This window comes from Dama dama, chromosome 32, assembly GCF_033118175.1.
Source record: "Dama dama isolate Ldn47 chromosome 32, ASM3311817v1, whole genome shotgun sequence".
Lineage (NCBI taxonomy): Eukaryota > Metazoa > Chordata > Mammalia > Artiodactyla > Cervidae > Dama > Dama dama.
Window position 1 is genome coordinate 22020878 of NC_083712.1, and position 15193 is coordinate 22036070.

A 15193-nucleotide genomic window follows, 5' to 3' on the forward strand; every position below is an offset into this window, starting at 1 on the left:
GGATAACGGGGCGGGGAGCGGAAGTCCTAACGAAAGATGGATGCAGGTCCTCCGCACCCTCTTGACGTCTTTCTGTCTGTGTCTTCCTCGATCCGGATGCGAACCCTCCACCTAGCCTCCCTCAACGTTCTCTCTCGGAATGGATTCTCCCGTAGCCGGGGCAACGCGCCGCAGACGGTCTCCGTGGCTCCGCGAGCGTGCGGAAAGGCTGCGTGGCGAGGTACAGCGCGGGAATCGCTCGCGCGGCGGCTGCTTCGTGGCGCTGGTCGCTCCTGCAGCCAGGCTCGGACTGGAGCTGGGACAATCTGATCTCTGATCTTTGTACCCTTCTCCGAGGTGACTAGGTACTCGCAGCCATCAGGTACTGTCTTTTAGATACCTGGCTACTCTGAACCTCCGTTTCCTTAATGGGACATCATTTCCCCCAGAAGTTTTCTGTCCCTTCTTCATCCCTTAGGGCACTTTATCCATAACTTTGGAAGGGTACTTGCCGTGTTCCACTGTGTTATACTTTATTGTCTTCTTTAAAAGTATAAGCTCCCTAACAGCAGTATCTATGCCTTTTAAAATCTCAGTTTTATAACTTCTACCAGCAAGCCCAACTCAGAGGAGGGTTTTGCAAAACGTTAAATAAATGAATCAAATATTTTGCCAGTGCTGCTCAAAAAAAGTTAAGTAGTGGAAGAATTCAAGGCAAAAACTCCCCTTTTGTTCCCTTTACTTTCTTTCCTCTGTGTCACACTTCGTTGGGTGTTCCTGTCTTCCTGGAGCCCACAGTTTAGTGAGGGAAAACAGCAGTTAATTTAAGATCCCTACAAGGTGAATGTAAAATAACCCAATATAAAAGAAACATCCATGATCAGGGCTTGGAGAGGGAAGTACTTGGCGCTATGATGGAGTGAATTAAGGAAGTGAAGAATGAGCTAAACAATCAGAAGGATCAGTATTTATTGAGGAAAGAAAGGGATAGGCACAGTGAAGTACCTGCCGAAAGTGAAACAGTGTGTGCTAGTGTCCTGTGGTTGGAGAGAGGCCGACTTGAGAACTGAAAGACAATTGGAGCTTAGGTTCCAGGGAGAGGGGTTCCCATGGTGACAGATGAGGGTGATAGTGGCCTTATGAGCCACAGGATTTGAGCCCCTGTAGCAGCACAGAAAGACTTTAAGGCTGCAGTGGAGATGGAGCCTTGAAACATGGAACAAATCGAATTAGTGCCCTCCAACTGACTGACTTTTAGTTTTAAGGCATAGGTGATCAGAGGTAGGATGGCAAGGAAGAGGAAAGGATGAGCCACAGATTCAAATAGGCAATCCTGTTACTGTCATAGAAACAGCCTGCTCTAAATTCAAGGCAGAAGTTTCTTACCTTGGATTATAAACTGGGAAGTGTAAGCCAATGTTTGTTTTATTCAGCAACTTATGTGTCCAGTACCTAGATCTAGTTGGTGCTTCAAAAATGTCACCATGAAATGGAGGCAAGTATTCTTAGCTCTTTGGTCCAACTTTTTAGAACATGTCTAATTAAAGGAAACATCCGAATACATAGTTGCGTATTTAGAGTGATATTTCAAGAACTCATAGTTGCAGTCTGCTCTTTAGCAAATATTCTGAATTCCTTGTGGATTTTTGTTTTGCTGTTCTTCGTGTTTATCTTGCTTAGTCAGTTGTCCCCCCTTTCTATCCCTGTTGTGAACTGATTTCACCAAGTGGCACATTTGTTATATACATTTAAACTTGAAAAAATTCAAGAACTATAGGGTAATGCCTAGGTGTGTTGTGCATTCTGTAAAAGTAAGTCGTAATTTTTAATACAAGGGACAATGTAGTATGTTTAGATAGAAGAGTTTAAACTAAAAATGACTGCCTTATATAATTAAGATCTTTCAGTCAACTTTGAATATCTCAAAAGAAGGATGTTGTTTATACAGTATTTATACCACACTGTACCATCATAATACTACTATTTGTGACAGATGAATGGCAGTGCCACAGATAAACATTTCTTTGTAATTTTTGGATACTTCAGCTGGAGACTCAAGGGGAGGAATAATTTCCATTATTCCCCCTCCTCCCCACAAAGTAGATTCTTCCCCCATGTAGTTGGGACTATTGTTTTATGATGGAACTATGTGCATGGTAACTCTCAGACTGAAAAAATTTTGGATTGAAAGTTAGAATCAGCTTTTCCCTAAATTTTCTCCTGTATTTTCCAGTGTAGAGTAGAATTTTGCTATAGAAGTAGCACTAAGAAGCCCGCTGAAGTCACCAACATCGAGCACACGGCTCCCAAGGAACAGCCATGCCTGCGGAAGGAGGGAAAACTGATATGGAGAGGATTGGCCTCTTCAGTGAGATGGAATATATTACTGTGGGTGATAAATATGTCTCACAGTTTAATCGTAAGTATAATTTGGTTTTCTTTACAGCCTAAGAGTGGATGTTTCCTCTTGATTTTAATGTTTGTTAAATGATCTTTTTGAACGGTCTGTATTTTAAAGCTTTAGGTATAAAGTTGAAAACACCTGTGAAATTTCAACATCGGTAAGAGAGAGCTTTTTTTTGTAAGATCAGGAAGCTCATTTTCTTGCACTATCCTACCTTCATATATTCTCCTCATAGGTATTTGTATTTGTTTTCAAGGTGCATGGCAGTTTTCTCCCAGAATATTTATATTGTTTGTTGTTGTTTAGTCGCTCAGGTTGTGTTCGACTCTTTTGCAAGCCCATGGACTGTAGCCCTCCAGGCTCCTCTGTCCATGGGATTTCTCAGACAAGAATACTGGAGTGAGTTGCCATTTCCTTCTCCAGGGAATCTTCTGGACCCAGGAATCGCCCCAATCTCCTGTCACTCCTGCATTGGCAGGCAGATTCTTTACCACTGGCGCCCCACCTGGAAAGCCCAGAAAGGGAATCACAACCACGGAGAGACTGAACCATTGGCTTTTTTTTTCTTAGTTGAGACACCCTACTATACAAATAGCATTTACATTTACATCTAAAATGGCCATCCATGATCACTTTCTTGAAAATGAAGTGCCAAATAAATACCTGAGAGATTTTTAGAAGAGTCATAAATAAAACAATAAAAAAGAATACACTGATATGGAACATCTCTAAGATAAATTATTAAAAAGGCAAGATGCAAAACAATTTCCTATGGGAAAGTATTGGATTCAGTAACCTGTAAGGCCTCTTCCAGCTCTCAGATTCAGAGTTTAAGAGGATCTCAATCTAATTATTAAAATGTTTTAATGGGAATGCCTTAGTTCTTATTGGCAGTGAAGCCTTTGATACGGATCTTTCAGTGACCATTTTGAAACAGCATTTAAGATCTCAAAACTCATTGGCTCAAATCACGTTTTGAAACTTTTCTCTGTTGCCCTGGTGTTCTAGTGGCAAGGATCAGGAAAGTTTTCTGTTATTTTTCATGTCCTTTTATTAATGGTGAGCTCAAAATTGTGATATTCCTATTTTATCTTTAAAGGACCCTTTAATGAAGCTGCAAGCAAAAATAGACAGATTCTACCTGGAGGATCCAAAGAAATGTCCAATCTCCAGGCAGGTTATTTTGATCCCCATTTTGTAAGGATTTTTGAAGGTGAAGGCTATGTCAATCCGAATCAAGTGAGGAGACGGCACATGATGGAAGAAGCCAAAAAAAATCGAAACAAAGCCTTCCTCCCTAGCAATGGAGAGAAAAAGCCGTAAGTATTAAGGAGAAAATCTTAAATCTATCTCCTGCATCACTCTCTTTCCTCCAGCCTAAGTTGTTGATTTTTCTGTCGGACTGACTTATGTATGACTCATTTTTTAAAGTGTGACTTTTAGGTTGAGTTTATCTTAGATGGAGACAATTATATTGGATGATTTAAGTTGCGGGGTAATTGATTAAGTAGATTCTCATTGTCACATTAAATTTTTAATCATCTATGTCACTATTCTCTATCAGTTTATACCAATAAAGCCAACTAAATAATGAAAATAAGTTTTAGTTGTAAATCTTACAATAGTCAGACTATAAAAAAAAATTGCCTTGGGTCATCATGTCTGTGGCCTTGACTATTTTTTCTGCTTTTTAAAGCTTTAAAAAAGTATAAATAAAAAATGTGAAATTAGGAGAAATCTTTTAATCTTTTTTGGGTAAAAAGGATAATTTATCAAAGGTACATTGTTTAAAAATCATGATGAAGTTACATGTAGGGAAACAGTATTTTAGTTGTAAAAATTGTCAAGAGTTTCTTTTTTTTTAACCTTTAAATCCTTAAACAGATAAAATGATATAATCTATGTGATTATAATATAGCTGAGTTTTATAATGTTAATTCACACTCAGTAACATTGATTCTTAATCTAGAGTTTATGACAGATGAGGATTGGTTGAAAAATAATTTTGTGCTTATTTGTGATTTTGAGATTAGTAAAGCTTCAGTCTTCCAAGTTAAATTGTCTTTATTAAGAGTGGAGAATGTCTTCTTTTCTGTTATTATAGTTTATCTTTTCCTACCTTTGTACACTTTGGAGAAGTTTGAACTATTTATTATTATTTATATTAATTTATATTATTTATATTATTATATATTTATTATTATTACTACTACTACTTTTTTTGGGGTTTCTTACTTTTCTTCTTAGATGTAAATTCCCATGTGTATCTTTGGGGCTGGTACTTTATTTCTTTTTCATGTAACATACATATTTTATCCTTTAAACAACTTTTTTCCTATTCAACTTTCCCATCCCCTGGAACTAATATAATATTGTCAATAAACTATGCTTAAATAAAAACTAATTTTAGAAAAAACATAGTAGAACAACACACAAAAGGGTCTATTTATTCTTATGATTAACTGAACTAATGTAAACTCTTCTAACCTCCTAGAGATTGCTAAGTTTTGTTTATGTAGAACATTTAAAATGGAATTTTTGACTTTGAATAATAGGGAAAATTAGATTAAAAAAATAACAACAACAAAAATAACAAAAGTTTTTTTTTTTTCCTTACCAAAGTTAGGCACGTCAAATCTACTGCATATATTTTGCTCCTCTTTCAATGATATTTTATAAATTTTGGTAAAATACATATAACACGAAGTTCACTATTTTACCTTGCTTCTCTTTGTTCTTGTTACACTTATTTAAGCTGTGGATTAGGAAGTTACTATGGAACCATAGGTGGACCAGTCCCATTTTTCAGTGCACAGTCTAAACCCAAAGAAAAATATGAGCCACCTGGAAAGAATTTATACACAAACCCAGGAAAGAAAGGAACTGGATATGGGTAAGATATTTCAGTACTTTCATATCATTTGTTTTGAATTTAAAAAATTTAATTTCTGAACCCTGAAGTCATCATCATTATTTTCCTTCCTTAGCTATGCAAATATTACCATAGGTAAGCAGTTTTCACACTCTTCTGATCTCTATGATGCGGCAAAACTAATTAACAAGGTAAAAGAATCTCTTGTAACTTCTTTCAATCTTTCTCTTATTTAGTTGACTTAGAGAATTCACTTGTGATCCAATTAGGGTTTATTTTGTTTTACCTATTTGTATTATGTGGGCAATGGCAGATTGATGTTTAGGAATTATGATAATTTTACCGTTTTGATTTTAGATTCCCTGGATGAGCTTTAATTCCTGCTATAGTTTATCTTCCATCTCTCTAAACTAGCTGTGAGACTTCTGTCTGCCTGGCCTGATTAACTCTGCTCTATTTTGATTCTAAGCATTGTATCCTAATCCTTAGCTGTATTCCCAACACACCCTAATGTTTTGTGCCTAAGAAAGTAGTGGTAGTCCTTTTGGGCTGATCAGGCCATTATGGTGAGTGAACAGAATGGAAGAGTGTTGGGGAGAAGGGAGGAAGTGGAGACTAGAGAAGGATACAGGTTTTTAAATTTTTGTTTTTTTCAGCATGCAGTCTTCAATACTTTTGGCTGTGGTGACTTTAAATGGCAGTGAGATAGATGGAGGAGGGCATGGCAACCCACTCCAATATTCTTGCCTAAAGAATCCCATGGATAGAGGAGCCTAGCGGGCTATAAACCATAGGGTCGCACAGAGTCAGACATGACTGAAGTGACTTAGCACGCATGCATGCACGCACAAGATAGAAGGATAGTAGCCAGTTTTGCAAATGGGCATGTCCAAACCCAGGAAAAGTTTTCTATTAAATTGAGCAGAAACCTTGGTCATTTGAAACAAGTCATCTCTTGTTTCTGTGTATGAACTCTTCACTTTATATAAAATTCTATGTAAACTACTTTTTACATAGGATAGAATAATACATAATATTCTATAGGAATGATAATACCTAATATATAAATACATACAAGGCAGTTTTATCAATAGCTTAGTAATTGGTCTTTCATCCTAAGTTTATGGATATAAGATTCTTTCCTCTCTTTAGAATAAAACATTTTCATTCTGCATTTAGAACTATTCATAAGAATAGTTCTTATGAATAGAACTTATTATTCATAAGTCAGAAATTTTATGTCCCTGAATTTTCTAAAATAATATTGTAACATAAAAGTGTTGTAATGTAAAAAGTAAGTGTTCCTTGTTCTTAGGAGAAAAGCTGACATTTCTTTGAAGGCCTACCATGTGCCAGGTACTTTGAACACATAATCACGTTTAATCTTTATCATAGCATAAAGGGTCTGGGGGATGTTATGATCGTCATTTATCATTGAAGAAAATGTGACACTTAAAGGGTCAGTAGCCTTTCCAGTGTCCCTGGGAAATGCTGGAAAGCAGGAAGGAGTTAGGGTTTGAGCTAGAAACTGACTTTTATTTTTAATGCATTTTATCATATTATAGATAGTTAATAAAGATTTGCTCAAGTGATATATCTATATACATCAAATAAATTTATATTCAAGATGAACAATCATAGCTGTTCTTTTTCCTAAGCAAGCATGTCTTTTGTATCATAAAAATAGAACATAACAAAGGAATGTTTTAAAAAAGTGAACCCAGCAGTATATACTTAAAAAACTTACATGCTTATATTAAAATTTAAAGTTAAATTAACTTTACGTTACTTCCAGTGTTGAGTACATTTTGCTATCTAATATAATTTCTTTTTTTTTTTTTTCTAATATAATTTCAAACTCCTTAATTTACAGAAAGAGAATGAAGAACACCGTCGTTTACTCAAAGGGACAGCTTTCAAATTAAATCTTTACCCAAGGGAATATTTTGATGCCAATCCTTACATGTCTGAGGAACCTTTACCACCAATTAAAAAAGTAGAGAAGAAAGAAATAGTTGGAAACCCTTTTAAGCCCTCTTCTCCTGGTAAAAAGGTAAGTTAAAGTTTTTAGAATGAAAAAATATTAAGCATCATAAGGAAATGTTGCCTCTTGCTGTCATATTATTTTTTTCCCATTTGTTTATATTCATGCCATGAATCATGGAACCCGTTTTGATGAAATTATGAAAAGTCATAGTGTGTGGATACCATAAGGAATAATGATACCCTTATGAAATAATTATTACTCATCTCTAAAGTATTTTAATTTACAATGAATTTTCTAAGCACCTGTCTAGATCTTAGGTATAGTTTTTCTCAAAACCATAAAAAGTCAGACCATCTTTAGTTTTTGAAGGGTGATTAAAATGAACTGTCTCCCTTCTGCTGAGGTTTACAAGTGTGAATAAAAATAAAAATCTTTCTTACAGTTTATAGACTTAGTTTATACCTTGGTTTTTTCTTTTTCTGTGAATTGTGTGTTCCTTTTACTTGCAGATGTTCTATTAAGACATTTGTCTTTTTCATATTGATCTGTAAGATCTTTTCATATATTAAGGATATTGTTTTAACATTTGTGTTGAAAATAATTTTTCTAGTCTGTTGAATCTTTGGTTATAGTATTCTGTGCTATTCAGAAATAGCAATAATGATTTATCATTAATATAAGGTTTATAATGATAAAATCATATAAAATAATGGTTTTATCAGTCCTCTGTGCTGAGTTTATGTCATTCTCAGAATATCTTTCCTTCCCAGCAATGTTAGTGAAATATGCATTCTTGATTTCTTTAACTAGTCTTATCCTTTTGCATTTAAATTTTCATCTGGAATATATTTTGATGGAAAGAACAAGGCAAGGATCCAGCTTTTATCTTTTTCAAAATTCAGTTTTATGGACAGAAGGATGCTTTGAGGGGAGGATGTGTTCCATATCTTGATTGCCTTTGTGGTTTCAAGGGTGTATCAGTTAGTCAGTTTAGTCGCTCAGTCATGTCCGACTCTTTGCGACCCCATGGACTGCAGCATGCCAGGCCTTTCTGTCCATCACCAACTCCTGGAGTTTACCCAGACTCATGTCCATTGAGTCAGTGATGCCATCCAACCATCTCATCCTCTGTCATCCCCTTCTCCTTCTGCCCTCAATCTTTCCAAACATCAGGGTCTTTTCAAATGAGTCAGCTCTTCGCATCAGGTGGCCAAAGTATTGGAGTTTCAGCTTCCACATCAGTCTTCCAGTGAACACCCAGGACTGATCTCCTTTAGGATGGACTGGTTGGATCTCCTTGCAGTCCAAGGGACTCTCAAGAGTCTTCTCCAACACCACAGTGTAAAAGCATCAATTCTTTGGTTCTCAGCTTTCTTCATAGTCCAACTCTCACAGCCGTACATGACTACTGGAAAAACCACATCTGTCAAAACTCACAGAATCTGTAAACTTAAAATGGGTGCAGCTTATTATACTTAGACTTAAGTGAAATTGTTTTTTAAAGAGCCAGTTGTTCCTGATCTCACAGATAGAATAATTAACACCCCTGTTTTGAAATGCCACTTTATCAAATCAAAATTCCCATTTTTAGTGTTTTTTCCCCTGAATCTTCATTCTGTTTAATTGATGTTTATTTCTACCAGTACCAAGCTACTTTTAATTATTATTGCATTTTAATATTGGGTGGTCTAGTCTCTTTTTCTTCTTCTTTAAATACGTCTATATGACTGTTTTCCAGTAGTTATTATGTAGAACTTTGGAATTATTTTGTGAAGTTGTGGGGAAAAAAGACCTTTGGTGTTTTGCTCTAAAATGAGATCTTTAGATTTTAGTTTGTATTAGGATTTTTATACTTTGAATCTTCTTATCTAGAATTAAGCTACTTACAGAAACCTTTGTCTTGTGGATTTTTATATTTTATTTCACGTAGATTTATGTATCATGTTTATTCTTATTTTAAGGTCCTGGTCAATAGTTTCTTTTCCCCATCAGTCCCCTTATATTATTTGTTCTTATTAAAACATCTGATTTTTTTAAAGTAACTGGCACTTTATTAAATTTTATATTCTAATGGGTATTTCATTGATTCTCTTTGGATCTTTAGATATGTGATTATATTATCTGCAAATAATTTTGCTCCTTCCTTTCCAGTATTTCTCTGTCTCATGTCATGCTTGTGCCCAATGTTTAGACATAATATGGGGATCGTGGGAATAACCTCTAGCATTCATGTTTAAAAAAATAAGACTAAATCAGGAATGTTTGTAGAATTATGTTGAATGTTTTGGTATAATCTATCTAGATCATCTTTGTTTTTCTCCATTAACTTATTATAAGGTGAGTAAAAATAATATTTCTTGAAATGATTCTCACTTGTGTTGTGTTGTTTTGTATTAATCTTTAAGTGTAATACTGTGTTTTATTTGTTAATATTTTATTAAGTATTTTTGCATCAATTATTGTAAGTGTTGTGACTGGTCTGTATTTTTTACATTCCTTGTTCTATTTTGATATAGGTAGATGCTAGCATCTTAAAGTAAGAGTTTAATAGCATCAAATATATCTTTTCCTTGAAAATTTAAAAGACTTCTCATAGTAAGTGTTCTCAGCTTAATTTCTTACATGATGTCCATCTATTTTCTGTAGGTGTCCTCTCTTTGAGTCACTTTGACAATATTTTTCTTTGAGAACCATTCATTTAATTCAGGTTTTCAAATGTGTCAATGTAGAGGTGTAAAAAAATATTATCTTACAGTTTTTTGTATTCCATATATGTATAGATTTCTTCCACCTATTTCTCAATCTTTATAATATAGATTTACCTGTTTATTTTTTAAGCATCATCTGGTGAGTTTGTTTACTTACCACATACATTTTTCTATTTTCTATTCATCTGTTTTGCTTTTACATCAGTTAACTAATCAATTGTATTTTCTTTAGATTCCTTATTATTTGTTGCTTTTAAAATAACCCATGTGTCTCAATCTTGATAACTTGAAAAATTACAACCATATCTTTCAAATGAATCACATTTTTTTGTATATCTGGCTTAGACACTGTAAGAGAAAGGATGCCTAATTAAATGAGTTATTGTGATTGAATAGAGTTTTCTTGGTGACCATATATAATATGAGGAAAATCCTGTTAATATGTATCAGTTTAAAAAGTCAAAGCAAATGTTTGTTTTGCATATAGGTCAAAAATGATTGACTTCTCTTAATAGATTTTAAGAAAAGTACAATGTATGATCCAGTTACTTCTCAGTATCTATGGGGGATTGGTTTCGAGACCACTGTCCCCTACCCCCAGAATACCAAAATTCAAGGATGCTCAGGTCCCTTACATAAAATGGCTTAGTATTTGCGTGTAACCTTTGCACATCCTCCTGTATAATGTAAATCACCTCTAGACTACTTGCAATATCTAATACAATGCGAATGCTATGTAAATAGTTTGCTGTGCATGTCAAGTTCAACTTTTCTTTGGGGGAACTTTCTGGAATTCTTTGTTTAAAAAGTATTTTCACCCTGAGATTGGATGAATCTGAGGATGCAGACCTTGCTGGTGTGGAGGACTGACTGTGGATTGTGTTTGCCTCTCACTTTCTTTTTCTATATGCTATTCCTTTATTTATTTATTTTTTTTTATTAGTTGGAGGCTAATTACTTCACAACATTTCAGTGGGTTTTGTTATACATTGATATGAATCAGCCATAGAGTTACACGTATTCCCCATCCCGATCCCCCCTCCCACCTCCCTCTCCACCCGATTCCTCTGGGTCTTCCCAGTGTACCAGGCCCGAGCACTTGTCTCATGCATCCAGCCTGGGCTGGTGATCTGTTTCACCATAGATAGTATACATGCTGTTCTTTTGAAATATCCCACCCTCACCTTCTCCCACAGAGTTCAAAAGTCTGTTCTGTATTTCTGTGTCTCTTTTTCTGTTTTGCATATAGGGTTATCGTTACCATCTTTCTAAATTCCATATATATGTGTTAGTATGCTGTAATGTTCTTTATCTTTTTGGCTTACTTCACTCTGTATAATGGGCTCCAGTTTCATCCATCTCATTAGGACTGATTTTTTTTTGCTGTGCATGTCAAGTTCAACTTTTCTTTGGGGGAACTTTCTGGAATTCTTTGTTTAAAAAGTATTTTCACCCTGAGATTGGATGAATCTGAGGATGCAGACCTTGCTGGTGTGGAGTACTGACTGTGGATTATGTTTGCCTCTCACTTTCTTTTTCTATGTGCTATTCCTTTATTTTTTAAAAAAAATTTTTTTTCAGTATCTTCCCCATCATTTACTGATGTTTACTGAACTCGTGTTGTGCCAGGCTTCCTTTTGGATAAACTTTACCTTTGGCCTCATCTCTCGTCCTCTGGTTCTGAACGCTAACTTCTTCCTGTATCAAAATACATGTGACCTGGGTCTCACTCCCTCAGGAATGGACTCACATCCTGTGTAGTTCATAGCCTGATCTGATAAACTCACTAAAATATTAACTGTTGGCAATAGTTTAGAATATTACCTTCTTATAACTATATGCATTTTAATAGAGAACTTTTGGAATTATAGTGTCTTAACCCATAAAATTAGTTGTAGGAAGACCCTTTGATGGTATTTGAATTAAACAGAATAAACAGTTTTCTTTAAATGTAAAATCAGCTTCATGTACAATACACAAATATGTATGACCTTTTTCACATCTAATTTTTGTTAGAAGCATTTTGACAAAACTATATTAAATTGTCTCATTTTTACTTGTAGGCTGGTGGAATGAAGGCAGGAACATTTGATCCTTACCCTTCACATTCTGTTGACCCTTACATGGTTAAATTGAAAGGCCCATCCGGCAAAAGTGCTAAGGTTTTCCATCCACCAGGTGGACCAAAAAGCAGACCAATTGAAAGCATAATGGCTTTGAACGTCAAAAGGTAGCAATATTAGCCCATAAATTATTTCCAGCTTTTAGATTTCTTCATAGTAATATCTTTTATTTATATATACTTTTAAAATTTGACAAATCTGGGTGACTTTAGATATCTCAGTTTCTTCTTTATACCTGCCCTCTCCTGTAGAAGTTCTTTCCCATCTTCTGAAATTCCCAATTGAAAAAGCTTAATTTGTCTGTACCAAACAGACACAGGTTCTATCCCTGGGTTGGGAAGATCCCCTGGAGAAGGAAATGGCAACCCACTCCAGTATTCTTGCCTGGAGAATCCCGTGGACAGAGGAGCCTGGTGAGCTACAGTCCATAGGGTCACAAAGAGTTAGACATGACTGAAGTGACTTAGCATGCATACATGCATATATATATATATATATATATATATTTCACTTAGCAGTACATATTAACATTGTCTGTTTCTTAAAAGGATCTTTTGACTCATTAAATTATTATCTCTGTATAGGCCCCAGACTCTGTAATTGTGTGGACTCTTAATGACACTTACTCTGTCTTTAACTTTTAAATAATCCTCTATGAGAACTGGAAATATTCTGATTAATTAAGAATACTTTGAGGAAAAGTGTATATTATTCATGTATCATAAAACTCAAATCTTTCCTACGTTTTGAGCACTTTCAAAACTGAAAAGTTCTTAGAAGTTCAGAATATAATTTAGAAAAGGATAGTCTGTCATTCTTTTGTTATGTGTGAAAGATTATAAATACTGAAGAATTTATTTGATTCCCTTTCTGCCTATTCACTGAAAAAGTTTTAATGCCAATCTGACTAACTTATGTATTTGTAAGTTCATTGTAATCATACAATGGATTAGGAAAAGGACATCAAATTCATATTCCTTTTGTAGAAACAATAGTACATCTTTATCACTTGTGGATAGTGATTGTAAAAACATCATTATTATAATCACAAAAGTAAGGCTGCCCTTCATTATTTATATAGTTTAACTGTTATCTATAGGAATAATATTTTTTTGCAGGCTAGTTGGTAGAGGATTCATTTGGGAAACAAAGATGTGGAGCCTTTTTTCCATGTCCTTTGACCTTTATCCTTTGACAACTGAACTGACAGTTAAGTTAGAATATTCCTCAACACACTCACACTCAAATAAATGGAATTTTGTGTGGAGTGGGGAGGAGTGTGGTTTCAAGTTTTCTGGTTATCCAGAGAACAGATCTGAGAAAATTCTATGATGCTCTAGCACACATGTTTAAAGCAAAGGAAAAAAGTATCCGATTGTTCAGAAGTTTATCATTTGTTTAGTATTTTGAGTTTATTGAAATATCTTTTTTTTACATTATCACAAATATTATCCTAGATCAAGTTTTAGCTTCTTTTTTAGCCTAATTTTAAAACTCTGGAAAGTAGTATTTAAAATTGGTCTCATAAACCAGTTTTTCCCTCTTAAATTACATTTTAAAAGTATATCTGATATACGTGAAGCTTTTTCTTTGGTGAGGAAATCTGGTTTTGTTTGGATTGTTAACTTTTAATTGCAAGATATTTTTTTACAAGAACATACACCTATCACCTGCACCTATAAAATTAAATGTGCATTTATTTTCCAATTTTAGGGCACTAAATATGAAGAACTACAAGACTGCTTCAGTACAGTCCTACTAGCATCTGGAAGACAAATAACCTTACAGGTCCTGACTTCCAAAAATTCACTATCAAGTGCTCATTATTTGAAAAAATATATAAGATGTGTGGAACAAATAGCTCAAACATTTAAAAGAAATTTAAGGCTGTGACTAATGCTTTTCCTTCTTTTCATACTATTACATCAATAAATGACTAGTATTTGTTAATAATTGCTATGTTTCTTGATCTGTGTTTCTGAGGAGATGTTTAGGAATGCTTGAGACTGTTATAAAATCTCAAAGTGTACTCTTTGATTTGACATATTTTGCTCTTAACATTAAAAATATTGCCGAGTTGGAGGGTAGGGATGAAAATGGGGACTGGAGGGGTAGAACATGCACAATGAATGCTTATTTTTCTATTAAGTGGTATCGTTTTTGTTTCTGTTTTTTAAGATTAATTTTTATTGGAGTATAGTTGCTTTACAGTAAATTCTTAATTTGCTGTTCCTTCTTGGAGGTATGTGGAGGTTGAGTTGACAGCTATCCAAGTGTCTCAGTCCATTAAAGCATTCTTAACATCAGGGAAATACTGATCCAGTCTTATTTAATAGATTCTCGTATACATGTGTTGTATGGTGAGGCAGATAGCTCAGTTAATGTGGTATGGTGCCTTCTATTTATAGCCTGTGTAAAGCATCAGATCTGCCAATGGCAGCCCCAGGCTGAGCAGGGTTGGTGGTGGTGTGGGGTGTGTGGGGGGGATGGAAGAGTGGGGAATGCACTTTCAGTTCAGTATCTTATAAAAAATGGCCAGGTTTCAAGATGGATGAAGTTGGTCCTTGGTGTTCTCTCATTCTCCCCTGTAGGTGCCTCTCTAGGTCTTATCCTTTTCCTTCCCATGTTACCTCTTCACTGGCCCTATCACTTTAAAAAATCTGTTAACAGATATGACTTAAATACATTCCCGTAATTCATTGTGAGGTATCTCTCAATAGTTCTCATTCAGTCGGGGTGGGGTAGTGGTGGTATTTTAAAAGGGAAGTTTACAGTATCTATTAATTAAACTGTGGTGTCGGAGAAGACTCTTGAGAGTTCCTTGGGCTGCAAGGAGGCCAAAGTCAATCCTAAAGGAAATCAGGCCTGAATATTCATTGGAAGGACTGATGCTGAAGCTGAAGCCCCAATACTTTGGCCACTTGATGTGAAGAACTGACTCATTTGAAAAGACCCTGATGCTGCGAAAGATTGAAGGCAGGAGGAGAGGGGAGGAGAGAGGATGAGATGGTTGGATGGCATCACTGACTTGATGAACGTGAGTTTGAGTTAAGCTCCAGGAGTTGGTGATGGGCAGGGAAGCCTGGCGTGCTGCAGTTCATGGGGTCACAAAGAGTCAGA

General features: G+C 35.2%; 1 protein-coding gene across 2 annotated transcripts; it reads left to right on the top strand.

The window, feature by feature from the left end:
* Positions 1–19: 19 nt before the first annotated feature.
* Positions 20–14026, top strand: CFAP96 (cilia and flagella associated protein 96). Of its 2 annotated transcripts, XM_061134859.1 has the most exons (8): positions 22–361; positions 2213–2398; positions 3483–3702; positions 5139–5276; positions 5371–5446; positions 7129–7308; positions 12014–12180; positions 13787–14026. In XM_061134859.1, exons 2-8 carry the CDS (start codon positions 2299–2301, stop codon positions 13833–13835), a joined length of 930 nt encoding a protein of 309 aa, XP_060990842.1. In that variant the 5' UTR covers positions 22–361; positions 2213–2298; the 3' UTR covers positions 13836–14026. The 2 variants fall into 2 exon arrangements, with proteins under 2 accessions (XP_060990843.1, XP_060990842.1); XM_061134860.1 differs by lacking the exon at positions 12014–12180 and having other exon boundaries at positions 20–361.
* Positions 14027–15193: the final 1167 nt, after the last annotated feature.